Raw genomic sequence first — 19,491 nt, 5'->3', positions numbered from 1 at the left:
CCAAGCAGAAGGTATTCCAAAAAATGTAGACACAGTATTATTTCAACTATAGAAGATTTTAGAAACAAAATTCAGAATATACCACAGAGGGGCAATTTTATTGGTCTGATGGCAGAATTTGGCAGTGATGCCTAGACACTGCAGTACCTACCTGACTCAGCACGTCCTCCTCTCTTATTGCCACTCAGTTCAATAGTATTACTATTTAACATTTAATTACTATTTAGCATTTAATTCTTCACTATGGTTTATGGACGAATAACCCCCCATGACATGAAAAAGAAGCCTGAGCCACAAACAGGTTTTTCATTGTTCTTATTTCCCCAAGTAAAATGTGTATCCATATCATCTTGAAACTGATGAAACTACAAATGTGGTTCTATGATCTGGAATCAACCCGTTACTCTTTGAAAACAAAACATGAAAAAACAAAAACAAAAAATGCATACCATGACTACCATCTGAAAGGCAATGTAAACAGCAGTTATCAAATTGCATGGATTTTGTGATTTTCCTAAAATGCAGTTGTCCTTAACAGACTACAGTAAAAGTACCTGAAATGACTGAACTGGAACTTCTGTAATTTCTAACACTGGCTGGCATTTTGTCAGACGCTGCTGTTATTCAGCTGTTTTATGAAGGTCAACATTTAAAGAAGCAGTTGGCAGACTTAGAGCCTTTTTCTAGGTACATATAACTCAGAAGAAAGCCCCAGTATGCTGAACAGGATTTCTGTCTGTGTAAGTATGCTTAAGATTACACCTGTAGTTCCACACATCTTTATCTATAATTATGGGATTTACTATCTACTAAATGGGTTCAGCATTACAACTTCAGTCTACAATTTTAATCACATCTTGCCTGGACTATAAATAGGGCAGAACAGTTGGGACTTTGGCCTAAGGCACGACAATATAAAGGGCAGCAAAATCTAGAGGTGAATTAACTGCTAAATTAGATGATAGGGCTTCCCTGACCTCTATGCTTTCCTTCTTTCAACTTACTGTTTCTTTTTGGGGGGCACCACTTTTCCCTCCTCTTTTTCATTCAGGATGCCTTGTGCCCATGCTTTAGTACAGACCAAGTTGACAATGGGTGCCATTGTAAGTCGCCTAGAGTGGACAAGTCGCCCAAATAGGCGAGGTATAAATCAAATGAATGAATGAATGAATGAATGAATGAATGAATGAATGAATGAATGAATGAATGAATCAAACAAACAAACAAACAAACAAACAAACAAACAAACAAAGAAAGAAAGAAAGAAAGAAAGAAAGAAAGAAAGAAAGAAAGAAAGAAAGAAAGAAAGAAAGAAAGAAAGAAAGAAAGTGCTAGTTATGGCTCTGCGGCTAGCAGAAGATAGGTCCAGTTGGACCCCTACACAAAAATTCCACTCAACCATTTGAAGTTTTACGTATGTGCCTACCTATGCTTATTTCAACGTGCATGTGTTTAATGGTGGTTCAGCATGCCATGTTTACTGGTTTTCTTCACATACATCTCCCCCTACAGAATTTGAGAATTGTTTTTTCCAAAAGGTTAGAAATTCCACCTGTGTGTTACTGATGGAATCCATTTTTGCATATTAATTCACACAGAGATAAGCGCATTCCCTTAGAAACTTGTTTTGGCCTATATACATGCAGCCCTTTCACTGGGACATAATGTACTTTCAAGGGAAAACACCCTAATCAATGGGACTTCAGTATGTATAATTATGAAAGAATCGGGCTGAGGGTTAAGCAGCATTTGAAAGACTATATCTGATACTATTTATTTTATGTCTGAGCTTTCTACTAGAAGAAGCAGCTAACAGTAATATTAAATGCATTAAAAACTGATCTTCATTAAAACATAATGTAAAATTAATTGAAAACAAAGTTAAAATACAATAAGCAACTTAAATTGCTGCTTCCCTCCAGCTATGAACAAGCTTATACATCAAAGGTCTGCCTGAATAAACATGTTACCACACACCGTGGGAACGAAAACAGAGTGGTAATGAGGATATCCTTGACATTAGGTTCCAGAATTTAGAAGCAGCCACTAGGAGTGTGCACAGCAAAAATGTTCATGCTTCTTTCATTTTGGATTCTTTCAGAGAGTCCATCTTTAGTTTTCATATTTTTCATTCATGGTCATTTTGTTTTACACAAAAATGTATGCCTCTTCATTCTGTCATTCACTCAAAGTGGAAGTCATACATTTTGTGTTCCCCTATGTTTCTGGCACTCTAAAAAGACAAGAGGCAAGGCAACAGAGAATCAATCTACTAAAACAAAACAGGAATGAAGTTTATCCCTGCCCCACAATCCCCTTCAGAAGGAAACAAAAGAGTCCCAAAACCCAAACCAAAACAGACTGCTTTAATTGAATAAATACAGAGTAAATTAACCAAATAAAAAAATTTACAAATCAAAGAAAGAGAGCACCACTTCATATCTAGGGAACAAATAGCAAAAGTAGGGGAAAACAACCATAACAACCACAGTCCTCTCTCCCAAAACCTAAGAAAAGAAAGCAAACAAATGCAGAAAAGAGAATCAAAGTCATCCCGAATCAAAACTCTACTCCATGAACTGATGTCTAATTTTCTTTGAGTCCAGCATATAGGCCAGGCAAGCAGTAGCAAAACATAATCCAAACCAAGAAAAAGGCAAAACAAAGTACGCAGCAGGGTGGGCGGGCAGACGGAGGGCACCAGGACCTAGCTATGCACACAATAACTGAAGCAAAGATCACTCCTCCTCACTGGGTTCCAGGTCCTTGTATAGATTCAAAATCTCCATCCAAATGTTCTGATTGGCTGCTCTCAACCCTTGTGATATTATTGGATGAAAAATTTCTAAGGCAATTTGGCATGTAAAGGGTGGTAACTCAAAAGATGAAACTTTAAAGGAACACAAAGGTTTTATATACCATCTCTTTTGTAAACACAAATTATTTGCATTTTAGATACTATATTTTAGCAACCACTGAAATAACATTATTTACACAAAAGAGAGCTTCTTTCATGTTTTGAGTGTTTCAGTAAAACAGAAATGACCCATCCCTAGCAGCCACCAAGAAGGACCTCTCTTGCATCTCTATTGACATGCTTCTAATAGTGGCAAGAATGAGAGTAGATTGAAGTAGGAGAATGTAGTCTTTCAAACAGTCTGGTCTCATCTTTACATGTATACATCTTTAGAGGAGAGCTGGAAGCTGCAGCTACTGGTGACTTTGAGCCATTTTTATAACTGTATAAATTCTAGACTACGTAGTAGTAGGAATCCACAACACTACTTCATATAACAGCATTAGAGATCGGCATAAATCAGAAAGATGGTGATTTGCTACGTGATTCATCAAATCATGAATTATAATTTTTTTTCATTTTCATAAGGTTTTAAAGTCAATTCATTTTTAAAATTTAAAACCTTATAAAATGGCCCTCCAAGCATCTAGATAAAGCAAATTCACAGGAAAACTTCCCCAACTCTCCTCTACAATCCTTCCAGTTTTGGTGAAAATTGGGTTTCCTCAAGCCAGCTGCCAAAGGGCACTTCCCTGGTGGGACCTACTTTGTGGGTGTATAACTTTGATGCCTGAAACCCAACTTGGAGCGATTATAGGGGAGAGTGGGCTAAGTTTCCCTGCAATAGAAGCTTCTACTGTGGAGGGAATACAAGATTGGAACAAATGTTGCTAAATAGTCTACTGGAACTGCACATCTTTTGCTCTTCAGTTAGTTAAGCTAGAGGTAAGGTATTTAATGAGACTTTGCAGTCATCTTTTCATTCACTTAATCAGGTGCTACATATTCCGTTTCCTTAATACACTAATTCTGTGCTTGAATAGACTGTATAATATTTAATTTATTATTGTCTCCAGCCTAGTAGTCACGGTTTAACTGCTTCAGCTAGTGTACTTCAATAACGAATCTTATTATAAAGGTAATGTTTGTTAGACAATGGAATTTTGTTGGGTCGTATTTTTCCTTATTGTTGTTTTTACCTTGTCTCTACATGTACTTGTGTTTAATTTTGTGTAGCTGCCCAGAGTAGTAGTTCACCACTAGTTGGTGGGGTATGTGTTAAATAAATAAATAAATAAATAAATAAATAAATAAATAAATAAATAAATAAAGAAAGAAAGAAAGAAAGAAAGAAAGAAAGAAAGAAAGAAAGAAAGAAAGAAAGAAAGAAAGAAAGAAAGAAATATTTTAGTGTATTCATGACAGTGGTACTCATTTAACAGCACTGAATAGAATATAACAGATTATTTTATTTAGTCCGTTAAATAAACATAAATAATGTTTATTTATGTTTATTTAATGGACCAAATATTTAAAGCTACTAGCTTTCAGCCCACTCACCTCAAAAACATTGCTGGGCTCCCTGCATCAATGCCTCCTGTCCATGGCAGCCACTCCACATTCTTCCCATCCAGCTATTAAGTACTGGGGGACCATAAGGAAGTGTATGAAATATGGTATGCAGGCTTGCAGTATTTGAGGGACGCTGAAAAAACGAGGCACTTCATCTGCTTGATACAACCAGTGCTCTTGTTGTTGAGTTATATCATCAGCTCTGAAAGTAGCTATTAGGGCAGTTTGTTTTAGCTCTGAGTGCACTTGTAAAAGTATTTTCCAAAAGTGATAGTTGCTTCATAAAACTAAGTGTTCACATGAAGTCAGGGGCATGGGATTAAATTGTAAGTAGATGCCCAGCAATTATTATAAATTAGTGTTCAGCAGTGTGAAAAATACGCCCCTCTTTTACTGATTTTCAGCATTTGTACTGAAAATAGCTGCTTATTGACATAAAGTGCCATTAAAAGTGCTATTATTTCCTAGTAAAAAATGATTGGCTATGTAGCACTGTGATGTCATCCATTGTCTATGCATGTTCTGATTAGGCAAATTAATCCAAACAATGGGAGGAGGACAAGGCAGCTTCTGGCCAGGGCCAGAATAGTAAAAAACACGAACACAAACTATTTTTACGTGTGGGAATCCATGCTGACTAGAAATGCTAGTTTGTCCCCAAGAACTGAAACTAGCTTGTCTTCTAGATATTGGTTAGTTGCTTTGTTTCTCTGAGGCCGATATTCCAAATATACGTTACAAAACTGCACTGTCAATTATTTATGATGACTTTAAAAAAGATGAGGCTGCTTTATAGAAAGTCAAATCTGCAGTCCAGCTAGCTCCATATTATATGTATTGATTGGTAGCAGTTCTCCCGCACAAATGAACATAATCTGTGTAACTTCTACTGCCATTCAGAATGTATGCAGCATTTGAAAGATAAATCACGTTACAATCATTACTGTGTTCAGACCCACAGGGCCTGTGAGATAGAATGCTATAATAACTACAATTTTTACAGATATGACTAAAATTGAGCGCCCATTGCCATGGAATAAGAAAAAGATAGAGATAGGATTTGAACTCCAGGCTTAAGTCTATTTCCTGGCTTATAATGCCTCTAAGAGTGTTCTCTAGCATGTTATTTAAGGACCTGTCAGGCTTATGATTGATACCAGCTCTCTCACACATTTTTTTCCCACAGTTGGCTACCTAGCAATCCTTTAGTGAGAATTTCTCATGTCACCATGTGGAAATCACTCCTGTAAAACACAGACAATTCAGAAACCCTGTACCATAAACTGAGTCCTATATAACAGTACATATTCCCTTTTTCTTTTAAGGTTCATAAATTGTTAAGGTAAAAAATACGGCATCTAGCATCTACTGGTAGTCCACTATGCATTCTGCAGCACCCCACCCAATCTTCTCTTGCAAGTTACTATCAGAGCGGAAGCTAAATACATCAAAAAACTTCCATTACAGAGAGAATGGTTATAAAAGAAAATACATTCCTCACACCTCTCTGTGAAATAACCAGTATCGAGCTTAATTCAGTAATGCAGCAGATATTACATACCAAAGTTCTAAAGGATTCTTTTTAGGATTCATAGCAAGGCACTTTAGAGAATCAAGAGAAGGAAGAAACGGCCAGGGCAGCTTTTTCTACGCTCACAATTTGAAAGCCTCAAGTTCTCAAAGCCTCATCTGTACCAGGTTTGCAAATTTTGAAAATTTCACCAGAAGCAAACTAAAATAATATTCTTTCCTATTTGCAACAGTCGAATTGAACAGGAACCCCAATGAAGAGAACCGTGTTGTACCTGTCTGCCATACAAATGTAAAAGAGCTTTTCAGAGGGAAAAGAGAGAGAGAGATAGAGAGAGAGATGACAACTGTGGTGGAGCACCAATGTAGTAGAACACACCCAAATACAAACTAGATTTTAAAGAGTGAATGGCTCTACGCCCAGTATCTAGATAATTAACTAATTGATCACTTTTCATTCCTCCCACATTCAATTTTTTTTTAAAAAAAATCTGAGTCAACCCCACATTTATCCTAAAAGAGTTTCTAACCTATTTAGGTTAGAATACTACCACTACTACAACTACTAATATAGTTGCCTACTGTGAAGATCCTAAAAAGTTTGCCAAAAGAGAAAGGAAGGTCACTTAGAAATATTCAATCATGTAGAATTCTAATTTCAAAGTATCAGTTTCAACAGAAGTTCTTAGTAGGTGAGATTTGCAAGTGGTGGAAACACAGCATTACAGCTGTACACTCCCTGTGTTTGATTTTACCAGATTTTAAAAACCTAAACCAATTAGTAACAGCAGTTTGATGTTTAATTTGTCATTCGACTTAATCTTACTTCATTGACTTTTAAAAGGAAAACCCATTAATTTCAGAGGGACATAAAAAGAGATACATTGGGTTTTCCACAATTCATATTCATCAAGGCAGTTGATGTCTTTGTACAACTTCCACTCTTTCAGATAGTTTTAAGCACAGCAACACAGCAGTATGCAAGTGCTACTTTTGAAATGGACAGTTAATGACTACGGTCAGGGGAAGATACTGCTAGAGGACATACCTACAAAGAAGTCAGTATTTATACTTCTGTGATACTGAGCCTGTGGGACTGCACAGCAGCTCTGTGAAACCAACACTTTAGAAGCAGAACTATAGCTAAAATAAACTATAGTAAAACTAGTGTACCAGCTGTGACTGTTTCTGGAGGGGTCTGATCTAGCCACAGTGATGCATGCCACAGTTATATCCCAGCTGGATTACTGTAATACACTCTGCCTGGGGCTGCCTTTGGGAAGTGTTTGGAAACTTCAGTGGGTACTTAAAAGTTGCGGCCAGAATGTTAACTGAGTCTGGTTACAGCAACTCCACTGGCTGCCAATGCATTTCCAAGGTGAATTCAAAATGTTGGTTCTAACTTATAAAGTCCTAAACAGCTTGGATCCAAGCGATCTCAAAGACATTTCTCCCTTATGAGCCTGCTCGGGTGTTAAGATCATCAGAGGAGGCCTTTCTCTTGGTACTATCACCTTCACAGGTGTGTTTGTTGTGGACATGGGAGAGGACCTTCTCTGTTGCTGCTCTCAGGTTCTGGAACTCTCTCCCACAGGAGACTAGGCTGGCCCCATCTTTGATGTCTTTCTGAAAGCAGGCAAAGACCTTTATATTCATGTAGGCTTTGCCTACATGATGGTTGGACAGTGTCATCGAAGCGGCCAACATGAATTTGGCCCAGCTCCGGGAGGCAGTGGAAGACAGGAGGGCCTGGCGTGCTCTGGTCCATGGGGTCACGAAGAGTCGGACATGACTAAACGACTAAACAACAACAACAACAAAGGCTTTGCCTTAGTGACTGGCTGTCTGAGAGGGGTTTTTTAATGGATTGCTGTGCCTTGCTGCTTCGAATGTGTTTTGGTATTGATTTTGTTTACCATTTTTTGTGTGGTATTTGTTTGAATCTTTTTAAGCAATTGCATACTTATTGCTTTTAGCTTTTAAATATTGTATTTCAATGATGCAAGCTACATTGATTTCTCTTTAAGGAGAAAAGCAGGGTAAAAATATTTTGCCAAGTCCCTGTAATAATTTTATTTTCCAAAACACTGGAAACAGATGACTAGAAGATCTTTCCTCCAATATCCAGTATTTGTTCTAAGTTTCCAATTATTTTCTGAACCAATTCAGACCTTTTTCAAATATCAATAGGTCACCTTCAATGCTACAAGACAGAATATGTGCATGTATTTCTACTTGTCAGCTCTTTGTTTCTGTTTTGTCTCTTTGATGCAGGTAAGCAAGAAGTACCATAAAGCAGCATATGCCATGGTACACTAATTTTAGTCACAGCACAGGCAGAGCTACTGTTTTTGCCTCTGAAGGACAACATGAACCTAGAGTAAATGAACTGTATGGTTAATGCAAATGTTAAATTAAAACCTGGTAGTAATTCTGCATGTTTCTTTCAACATAGATCTTTCTATAAATTATCTTCTGAACAAGATAACTTAGATGTTGACATTTATCACACTTAGGGCATTAGTGGAATTAAAACAGGCAGTCCTGGCATTTATTGATAAATCTCAAAGCCAAAACAAAGTACCTATGGCTAATGACTAAATTATACTGTTTTCCATTGCTTCACATGGCAGGCTGGAATATATCCAAAATAAACTTAGAGAGAGAAACATTTCCTTCAATGTACTTGCCACAAAGGACTCAGATTCAGTTTTTAACAGTTGCCCATGTCAACGCTGACCTGCTTGGGAAATATTAAGAATTGTAGACATGAACCAGGATAGAATCTGGACTAGTTTACAGGAGCTCCACACATTGTAAAGAGAAAACAAGTGTTACCCAAAACAAACTGGACATTATTCCAATTAGGTTTCTCGCACAAAGTATACATATGTTTGAAGATGTCACATTTATGATGCCCATTCATTTGCCACATTTATAACAGTAAAAACAGCAGAGTCCTGTGTTATGATAAAGCTAGACAGTTCTCTCTCCCCTACATGCCAAAGGTACTCCACTCAGATCCTACTCTCCACCACTTCCCACAACGTGTTTGTCAGTCTTTCTAAGTTGAAGGAAATCATGCTAGAACATGGGGTCTCTTTCCCTGATAAATCTTGTAAAGTGGGGATAAGAATGAGGATTCCAAAAAATACTCAGTGAATCCTGGGTTTGCCCATCTGGGTTATTTGTCATGTTTATATTTCCTAAGGCCTTTTGCCATCAGGTGTTCATGATATCTCTTCATCTCGAATTACATATTCTGAGGTTAGTCATGCAGTATATTTAAAAAATTATGTACAGTTTCCAGGACAGAAGAGGGTGGATAGGAAGTCCTCCGGGGTTCTCCAAATATTGCATTTTGTTTATTCTTTGAAATGTGAGGGGAGTTTTAAGCTGGTTTGGAAATGCTGTCATCCTTTTCTTTATTTTTGTCTTTAAAGTTAAATAAAAATGAGGTAAAATGAGGATCTGTATTCAAACTCAGAAGGTTTTACTCTGCAGTAGGAATATTAATCTGGAGATTTTAATCTGCATTGTTTACATGGAGGGGGACAAAAAGGTCAGGTTCAGTTATTTCAGGCTAGTTTAGCTGGACTTCAGCATGATGCACATGTGCTCTGACCATAAAGTCAAAGTGAGCTTAATAATAATTTTTTTAAGAACCCGGAAAGGCCAACATTACTTTTTAGAGTAAGATGGGGGAGGGGGTTATCTTACATTTTTAAGAGGAAGCACAATGGCTGCCTCAAAAACAGCAAGCCTTAAAAGGCAGTGGGTGACACTTTGGACCTAATGGATGGCACAAGCTATTGAAGTGATTCAGCAATAGTGTGCCTGAAAGATGAATTGCAAAAGAGACAGATGACAGTTTTATAACTCTCAAATGTCTGTGAAGTGATGGACATCCCACCATTCTTTTCAAAGCTGACTTATCTTTTAACCTATCTGAAAGGCTCATTTTCTATACCAAAGTACTGTCAGCAGACAGTCAAGGCAGCATCAGAGGAACTGAGAAACAGTTTAACAGACTATATTGTATTGCAGCTGAGACAGGGGAAAGAATAACATCTACTTATCTTCAAAGTGTATATACTCTTCCAGAAATTCCCTTCTTTTCCCTGTAGACAAACTGCTTCTTCCTAGATTTATAACCTGGCCCCTTGATCTTTTTTGAAAACATGTTTTTTATTTAATATATGGCTTTTCAATCTTGTAAAATGCAAGCTAAGGTACCACTGAGCTGCAATAAATATTTATAGGGGATTCTGTGGCACATTATCAGTTATGAAATGTGTCACCCAGATCTCACCTATCAAGAGCAGTTGAATATACTGGAAAGAGTGAGGCAATTTCATTGCCATGCTCACACATTTCTAGCCACAATTCATGTTTGATGTGAAAATGTTGCACTCAACTCTTCAGTAATGGGAACACTCTCATTTTTAGACTCAGACTTCACTCTAACAAAACTCTCTTTCACCAAACGGACTATTTCTAATAGAACTAAAACTGACCTCAACTCCCACCCAACTGTTCTCTCTAGGGCTGCACCCTTCTGTGTTTTTGGAACACAACACTTTGGAGTTGAGTCACATGATGGTGGGGTGGTTGACCAACCAGTAGGGGCCCGGCCCTCCTGGGCACATAGGATGTGATGAGTCATGGTCTTCCTACCCATTAAGCTCTATAGAGTGTGCTTCTGGAAGAACTGCAACTCCCAGAAAGCTGGTTTTCTATTTTAATTAAGCACAGAAGCAAAGGTCAGAGAAGGCAATGATGAGAATGTGACAATGTTGGAGATACGTAACCCAAAAGCCCTTCCTTGGGGGGGAGGTGTGGAAAATCTAGAAGTCCACAGATTTGTGCTTATGGGCTGCAACTTCCAGTATTATGCCTGGGGAATTACTCTAGAATTGGGTGTGTGTGTGTTGCAATTCAAAACTCAAAAGAAAATACCCATAGCAATCAATCTCTCTCTCTCTCTCTCTCTCTCTCTCTCACACACACACACACACACACACACACACACACACACACACGAGTATTATGCCTGGGGAATTATTCTAGAATTGGGTGTGTGTGTGTTGCAATTCAAAACTCAAAAGAAAATACCCATAGCAATCAATCTGTTTCTCTCTCTCTCTCTCTCTCTCTCTCTCACACACACACACACACACACACACACAGAGAGAGAGAGAGAGAGAGAGAGAGAGAGAGAGAGAGAGAGAGAGAGAGAGAGAGAGAGAGGCAAGCATACCAGCCAATTCGGACACAATATAAACAATGCAAAATTGCTACAGAAAGTAAAGGTGAAAAAGATGTTGGTGGGGTGATATTAAGGATACAAAATAGTGTTGAGTAACAACCGAATCTTGTCAATGTGGCTTTCCCCATCTCTAAAATCTGTTGTGCTGCACTTCATTGTGTGTTCACATATGTGTGCATATTTTTTTCTACAGTCAACTCAGTCAATCACGTAAGGCAGGAATCCACATTCTTCTCCATATATCCATACAGGGACAGATACAGTATTATAATAGACTCATCCACGACATCTTGACTTACATACTAAGAAGGTTAGATGTGGTAGCACTATAACATAATGTGTCTACCCATTCAGCAGGAAAAACAACAATATGATTTTTGCTATGAAAGCTAGAATTGATCTGTCATATTTTCCATCATGACACCAAACACAGCAAAATGGACGGGAAAGTAAAGAACCTCACACCCACCACCTATGCGGTCTCTGCATCAGTAGCATTCTTCAAATTGACTTACCGAACATCTGTACAGGTTATACATGAGATGCACCGACTATTTGTTGTAATGAGGTTCAGTGCCACAGATGTCTCACTGTCAGAGGTGGGGTGTGCTCCACATTTAAAGTAGAATTCCTGCAATATTGAAGAAAAGATAAAAGGGAGATTACATACCAGCACTTCATGTCCTCTCTTTATCTTACTCTAAGTGAAGTTTGAGGCAGTAGATAAATTACTACTGCCAGAAGAAAAAGAGAATACTCATTAAGGAAGTTTTATAAAAAAAAAATGCCTTCCAGTATCTTTGTACAAGGTATGTATGTTGTTCTTTGGACATCATCTAAAGAGGAAATGTATCGGGACTTTTTATAGTTTCAGTGCTTCATCGCTAGACTTTGTTTCTTGGATTCTGTTTGGGGAATTAACAGAGAACAAACAGGACTGAGAAACACAAAAAAAGACGTATTCTTATCAATAAAGAAATAGCAATCAATAGAAAATCAGCAATCTCTAAGGTCCGAACTGTCAATATAACACTGCTGCTCCAAGGATCTACATGTAGAAAGACATCTCCTATCTTTCAAGAAGAGGTGATAGAAAAAAACCACCTCTTTCAATATCTAGTGCCTTTTTGTTGACATTATAAAGGGTCTCTCAAAAGTATCTGGCTCTGAAGCCAGAGGTTGGGAATTCAATTCCCTACTGTACACCATTGGCAGAAGCTGTAATCTATGACACATGGGTCCCTTCCAGCTCTGCAGTTCTAAGACTATTTCAATTCAAATAATTTATTGTCATTGTAAGTATATACATGGTATACCCATACAAAGAAATTCACACAGGCACCCAGAGACCAGACCCACATACACACACACAAAAATTCCCTAAACACTCTCCCACCCACTAAAAATCCCCCACTAAAAATACAAACATCTACACCGCAGGCCAAGTAACACAGTCCAACTAATTATTCACTACTGGTGGTTTTTAAGCTCATTATTAATTGCAATTATAGCTCTGGGATAAAATCTGTTTAGAAAACGTGTGGTCCGAGTCTTAATTGTTCTATATCTTCTGCCAGACGGCAACAGTTCAAAAAAGTTGTAAGCAGGATGGGAAGAGTCTCTCAGGATGTTGTGTGACTTCCTCAGACAGCGGGATGTGAAGTTGTAATCCAGGGTTGGTAGCTGGAGGCCAATGATATTCTGGGCAATTTTAATGGTTCTCTGTAGACCTTTTTTGTTCGCTACAGAGCTACTCCCAAACCATGCCAGAATGCCATAGGTTAGGACACTCTCAATGGTGCTACGGTAGTAGGACAGAAGTAAATGCTGAGATAACTTTAACTTGCCGAGCATTCTCAGGAAATACAGCCTCTCCTGTGCCTTCTTCACTAGCATGTTGGCATTTATAGTCCATGAGCGGTCCTCTGAGATGTAAGTAACCAGAAATTTAAAACTACCAACTCTATCCACTTCCTCGTCATTTATGTATAGTGGTAAATGTACATTTCTCTTCCTCCTAAAATCAATTATGAGATCTTTAGTTTTTTTTATGTTAAGTGTAAGATTATTTTCTTTACACCAGAATATTTAGATATAACCGGGACATCATGCATTCAGAATCTGGAGTGGTAAGAAGCTAGAGCAGTAGTTGGAGCTGGAGGATTAAGAGGAACAGAAAATGATGAAGCAGTTGAAACAGGAGGGAGTTCCTGCCTGAACAGTTTTCAGGCTGAAATACTATTTGCTTAGAATGTTGTTTAACTAAAAATCCCTTGAGGTAATTTATATTATCGATGTCAAAGGATCCACTTCGTGGCCAATGAAAATTAGGATCCTCAGATGTGCAATCATTCCAGTTTTTCTGGCAGAAAGAAATTAATCTTCTAAGAAACATACCACGAGGCAAAACTTGTCATTGCCATTACAGTACTACTATACTGTCTGACCAACTGACCCAGGCGTTTTCCTAGGGAAACCTAAAATTATTTTGTCCCGTTGTTACTTTAACTGTCTCCTCCTTCCCACAGGAAAGTGTAGTCCAAAGGAGCCAATCCCAAAATTGCTCAGAAGTTCACTCTGTGCTCCCCCTTTTTATGACATAATTTTGGAATAGAAAAAGGGAAAGTGATTCTTACTGCTCCCAGCAGCCAGGACTGTGGGAGGAAAGGAACAGCTCAAGTGGGCTGTCCTGCCCCCTTCAACCTCCTCTCCCACTTCATACCCTTACAGAAAGTCACAGCCATTTCATCCCGCTGACTGCACCAAATTGCTGGGGAAGACTTGTCCCAGTTCTTGGCTGAAGATCACAAAACAGAAGAAATGTCTAAGTGCTCAACATTTTAAAAAAACAGTCTCTGCCTGACCTACCAGCCAACAGGTTCTTTGCTAGATCGAAGAAAGACAATAGAGTGGTCCTGACCCGACCAGATAGGCGGGTTATAAATAAAACAAATAAAAAATAATAATAATAGCTCAAAGCATCTACCAAAATCTCCAAGAAAGCCCAAGAACTCCATACAACCAAGTACCCTGAACCATAAAATTAATTCTATAAATAACTACCCAGAAAGGTCCAATTCATTAAACCTGGAAGGCACCGTAGCAAAGTCAAACAGTACTGGAAGTATCCCAACTGATTCTAACTCTTTGAACAACTTAATCTCTCTTAGCAGCCAGTCTGAACAAACAAAAAACCAGAAAATAGTGACGGTTGATACAAACTTTGAATCCTCCACCAGATCTAGTGTGGCTCAGTAAGCAGCTGCCAGCTCAAATGGTGAAGCGTGCGTACCTTCACTCAATCAAATCACTCAAGACACTTTGATGGAGCAAGCTGATCACTGTGGCTCCATTTGTAAATAGAACACCCCAGGGAACTCACTGAAATGTGCCTCTTGGAACATTTCTGGTAGGCCCAACAGAAAAATCTGACAGCTCATTCCTAATGCATCTTAAATCCTTTGATGTCATATTCCCACAGGAAACATAGTGTACTGGTGTAAATGACTATAAAACCTTTGCAGTCCCTGCAAATTCCTCTAGAGGTCAGGTGAGACTTGGGGGGGGGGCTAGCCTGCTGCATAGTGACCTTGCTGAAAGGGGAAAGCCAGATGGTTAGTAATTTAGAACCCTGGGCTATGGCAATATCTTTGAAGTTAAATCTTTCATTCTATGTTATGGTTATGGTTAATGTGTATATTCCACTTTGGAATTCAAACTCTTATCGTGAGAATGCTTGGGAGAAACTCTGAGACTATTTACTATTCCCCAAAGCACATGTAATTATAATGGGTAGCTTTAATGCCCATACTGGCCCAAACTGGGAATCGTTCCAACAAACCATACATCTCGGTTTAGAAGAATTCCCACAAATGAAAACAGACATTCTAAGGACCATGCTACAAATATTTAAGAGAAGGTCCTTATGCAAATGTTTTTGCCGGCTGATCTCTACATTTTGAATGGTTCCCAGAAAGAAGATAAATAAATAAATCTTGATTTAAAATAAAATGAAGAGGGGCAAGGCCCCAGGAAGGAATGGTATCTTGCCTGACTTCCTGATTATTCACAATGGTGGATCCCAATGCCAGCTGCCTTATTTACTTCTGTAGATAGATCTGAGAAATTCCCTTCAGAAACAGCTGAAGCTACTTTAGTACCTATCTATAGGAAAAGTGTTTAATCAGACCCTAGAAATTATCACCCTATAAGCCTCCTAGATGAAGTCAGCAAATTGTATGCTAGACATCATTTGGATAAGCTGGGTGTCCTCAGAGAACCTCTTGGCAGAGGAACAAGCCACAATTATAACAAAGCTGGGTTACTCCCCAGCCTACCTCCATAGGAGGGGATATGAGGCCGCCTGAGAAGATATTATGAAAAGAGTATATCCAAACTACTTATGGCATCTGTAGCCTGTTGCAGCTCCAATAGCATATACAAAGTCTTTTCCTTGCCTTTTGGAAAGCTTCCCCTTTATTTGCCCCTTATTAACTCACATGAGCTGAGACAAGTGCTAAATAGGTACAGACTGAACTTGTTACAGCTGAAAGAGATTGAGGGCCGTTACATGGAACAACATGGTACAGGCAGACACTGCCCAGCAGGATGCTCTAAAATGGAGGGCATGGTGCATCTTCTAACACAATGTTCTCTGTCTGAGGAACCAATATGTAAAGCCTTAACAGCCAGGATTGTGATCACTTCCCATCTATCTATCTATCTATCTATCTATCTATCTATCTATCTATCTATCTATCTATCTATCTATCTATCTATCTATCTATCTATCTATCTATCTATCTATCTGCCACCCACACTACCCAAAGGTCTTTGGGCGCAGTCTATGCACAGTCCTTTTCCTGCTAGCTGGCACAAACAACTATATATCCTATAGGACTCCTAAATTTGTTAAACAAGCCCTGGAAAGACAGAACTTATTGCCTGCTTCATAAATTCTTTAAGTTACTCTCACATCTTGATTGTTTTTCTTTTTTGAGAATGCTATTAAATTTTATTACTATTATTTTATCCTTTTATGTTTTATGTTAGTTTGTATGTACTTGCATAAGATGCCAAATACTATTTTATGATCGGTTTAATCTATGTTCTTGCATGTAGCCTGATCAGCTACAAAGCAGTAAATTATTCACACACCAGAGGTGGCACAAATACCCCACCTAAAACACCTACCTTCCAAACATTATGTAGATTTTTTCACTTTGTTTACTTTTACCATTTACCCAGTATTTTTAACTAGGTGACAAGGATGTTCTCTTTTAATAATAGCTTCCACTTGCTCATACTGTATATTATACTATATAGCTGAATTTCTGTGCAGCTGTAGTATATCTCCAAACCCTTTAAAGTTTGTGCATGGTAGTTTCTGCATAGTTTCTATGTTATACTATGAGAATATTAAATCTTCTTTGAGCTCATAAGAAAATATCTCCCCCCCCCCGAAATGAAAAGGAATCGTCATCATCCAGATGTTTTGGATTAGAGTTTCTAAATCTCTTAGCACTGACCATGTTTACTGGAACTTCTGGAAATTAAGGCCCTGTACACTCAAGGTGGACAAAAGGTGCAGTAAACATGATTCCTATGCAGCTGCACTGTTGTTGCATTATGTTTTCTTGTAACATATATGTCTAGCACACATGACAATGGCTTCTCCAGCATTCTCTGTTTCCTGATAACTAATTACTCTGGAGCAGTAAGATAAGAGCATAGCAAAGCATTTAGATATGGGCTGGGGTAAAGAAAAGAGAACCAGCAATCTACTTTTCAACTCAGACAAGAATAGAGCTGTGGCTGCTTAATCAGGTGATTTGCCTATCTTTGCAGAAATCAAATGACCATTTCAGCAAAAATAAGGGGTTGAACATTCTTGAGTCTTTGTGCATGCATCTGTGTGATAGTTGGTTTTGCTTGTCTGAGCTGATGCATGTAGCTTTTCTGTATGCAATAATTTTGTTTTACATTGTGAGTTAGACTCTTGTCTTAAACTGTGAGAAGTTCACTGGGTTTGCATTTTGATAAGAACTTACTCAGTTCAAACACTCTGGTGTCAAGCATGAATTAAAAAGCAATTTGTAGTCAGAAATACAGGAACATTCTCACATTAATGAGCTTTCAATACAATTTACAGAGGAATACTGTGTTTCAAAAATACATATATTTGCTGGCGTATAAGACTACTTTTTTGCCCTGAAAAACATGCCTCCAAGTGGGGGGGGGTCAGCTTATACGTCGGGTGCACTTCAGTTGGGATAGACAAAGCTGCTCATAGTGGCCTCCCGATGCCCGCCCACCTCGTTCTACATACCGTCCAGTGTTGTGGGGTATCCAGTGTGGCCGCGGCGAGCATCAGCAGTGAGACAGGGGTGCCAGCCTTTTTGGCGTGACCAGCCTGTTCTGCTCGGCGGGAAGCAGCGGGGCTCTGGCCCGCCCCTTGTCTATGCAGAGCTCACATGTGTGCATTTGCGCAGTAGTGCCGGTCACAGGGAGATGCAGGGGCGGGCTGGAGGCGCTGTGGTTGCGCTGCGGCTGTACAATGGTGACAATGAATAGCATCATTTATTTGGTGTACGGCAGGTGTGCGGAAGACGGGTAGTCTTATACGGCAAGTATATAATAAACTCTATATTTTGAGTGGAAATGTTGGGGGGGGGTCATCTTATACGCCCAATCGTTTTATACGCTGGCAAATACGGTACTTTTCATAAATGTGAGTGAACAAATATGTACTTTCTAAAATTACATATAAACCTTGGTCTCAGGTTTATTGCAAGGCCATGTTTGCTGGGTGGTGATGGCAGAGGCTGGCACCATGGTGGCTGCCATTTGGAACTGGTGCTTATTCTTCCATAAGGCCCTCCAGTTTTTGCTGGTCTTTTGGCCATGCTTTGGCACCCAGCCAATCCGGCTGGCCAGGGGTGTGGTGTATCAGTTCACCAGGTGGATTGAAGGGAGGAGTTTTCATTCTGGCCCATCTGCAAAGTTTAAAAAGCAATCTGTATAGTCCTTCACAGGGGACACTGAAGAACCTCGGCAAGTTTGAGGTCACAATCTATACTCTAAGCCAAGCAAAAAATGGCTGCTCTATTTATTATCTAACCCTGTGTTGCAAACCAGGGCCAGTTTTACACTGGGCTTTTGCTGAGTGGAAAGTCCTGCCAGCACAGTAATGCAGGATCATGCTGCTTGTGTGAATGATGCTATTGTACAAGCATGACTTCCACAAACAAAACACACCCTTGTAATCTCAGTGGCGTACTGAGCCAGGCATGGGGAGCTTGTTGCTTGAGATAGGGGGCACCTCAGCCCAAAATTTCAGGAGGGGAAGCCCCTTATGCACTGGTAATAAGCTTTCACTGATCTGATTAATCAAATTTGGGCACTTATACTCAGAATAAGTCAGAAGGAGACTAAACCCATTTGAATCAACAGTACTTACTAAGAATTGATTCACCAAATCCCCACTGATTCAATGGACCCACTCTAGTGCAACTTACTCAACTAAGCATCAGGATTTCAGTCACTATTTTAATGCACAAGGTGTAATAAATGATCTTCCAATCTCTCTTGCAATTACAAAGGTTTGTGAGGCATTTACTAAATAAGGTTTTTTAGATATGGAGATATAGGTGATATAAAGTGAATGATATTTCTGAGGAGTTTGCTACAGGCTGCAAACAAATTCCTAGTGACCTTGTGCTCTGTCATTTCCTGAGCAGCTCTTTATAAAAGGAGAAGGTAGTAATAACATGTAATGATGAACCACATTTCTATCATGTGGAGGTTCCAGAAAGACAGAGTTAGATGTGCTGTTACTGCCAGAGATGAGATATTATAACATTAATCTTCTCTAATTAATCTGTATTTTATATAAAAATTCTAAATATTTTGAATAGGATGTGCCATCTGCTTAAAATGCTGTGCAATCTACTGGCAGAGAGGCAAATTATTAAGTGTTGTAAGACAGCCCCTAGAGCTGCATATTCTCTGTACAATACATTATTGCACTTCTATTAAGTGTCACTATTGCACTGTCACTATAAATGTTTGATTGCCACCAATAGGAATAATTAAGGAAAACAGTATCTTAAGATGGCCATGGACATTGCAAAGAATTCTAGCCATTTTATCTATTTGTTTGTCTTATTTATACGCTGCCTTTCTCCCAATAGTTATTTATTTATTTGATTTATATACTGTCCCATGAATGCAATTAAATGAGGGCACTCAAGGCAGCTGTAACAATATATTTGGTGTGAGGACACATGGCTTCCAGTGCACCTACAATGACATCAGGCTGCAT

General features: G+C 38.8%; 1 protein-coding gene across 4 annotated transcripts in view; it reads right to left on the bottom strand.

The window, feature by feature from the left end:
• The window catches only part of PRKN (parkin RBR E3 ubiquitin protein ligase), a 982,733-nt gene that overhangs the window by 492,220 nt on the left and 471,022 nt on the right, over positions 1–19,491 (bottom strand). For all 4 annotated transcript variants that reach the window (XM_072994451.2, XM_078383207.1, XM_078383208.1 and 1 more), the window contains one exon: positions 11,684–11,799. In XM_072994451.2, the coding sequence (XP_072850552.2) occupies positions 11,684–11,799 (116 nt within the window). The remainder of the gene's footprint in view (positions 1–11,683; positions 11,800–19,491) is intronic.

The sequence above is a fragment of the Pogona vitticeps genome, chromosome 1 (assembly GCF_051106095.1).
Source record: "Pogona vitticeps strain Pit_001003342236 chromosome 1, PviZW2.1, whole genome shotgun sequence".
Lineage (NCBI taxonomy): Eukaryota > Metazoa > Chordata > Lepidosauria > Squamata > Agamidae > Pogona > Pogona vitticeps.
Note: the sequence above shows the minus strand (reverse complement) of the source record. Positions and strands in the feature narration are given on the sequence as shown.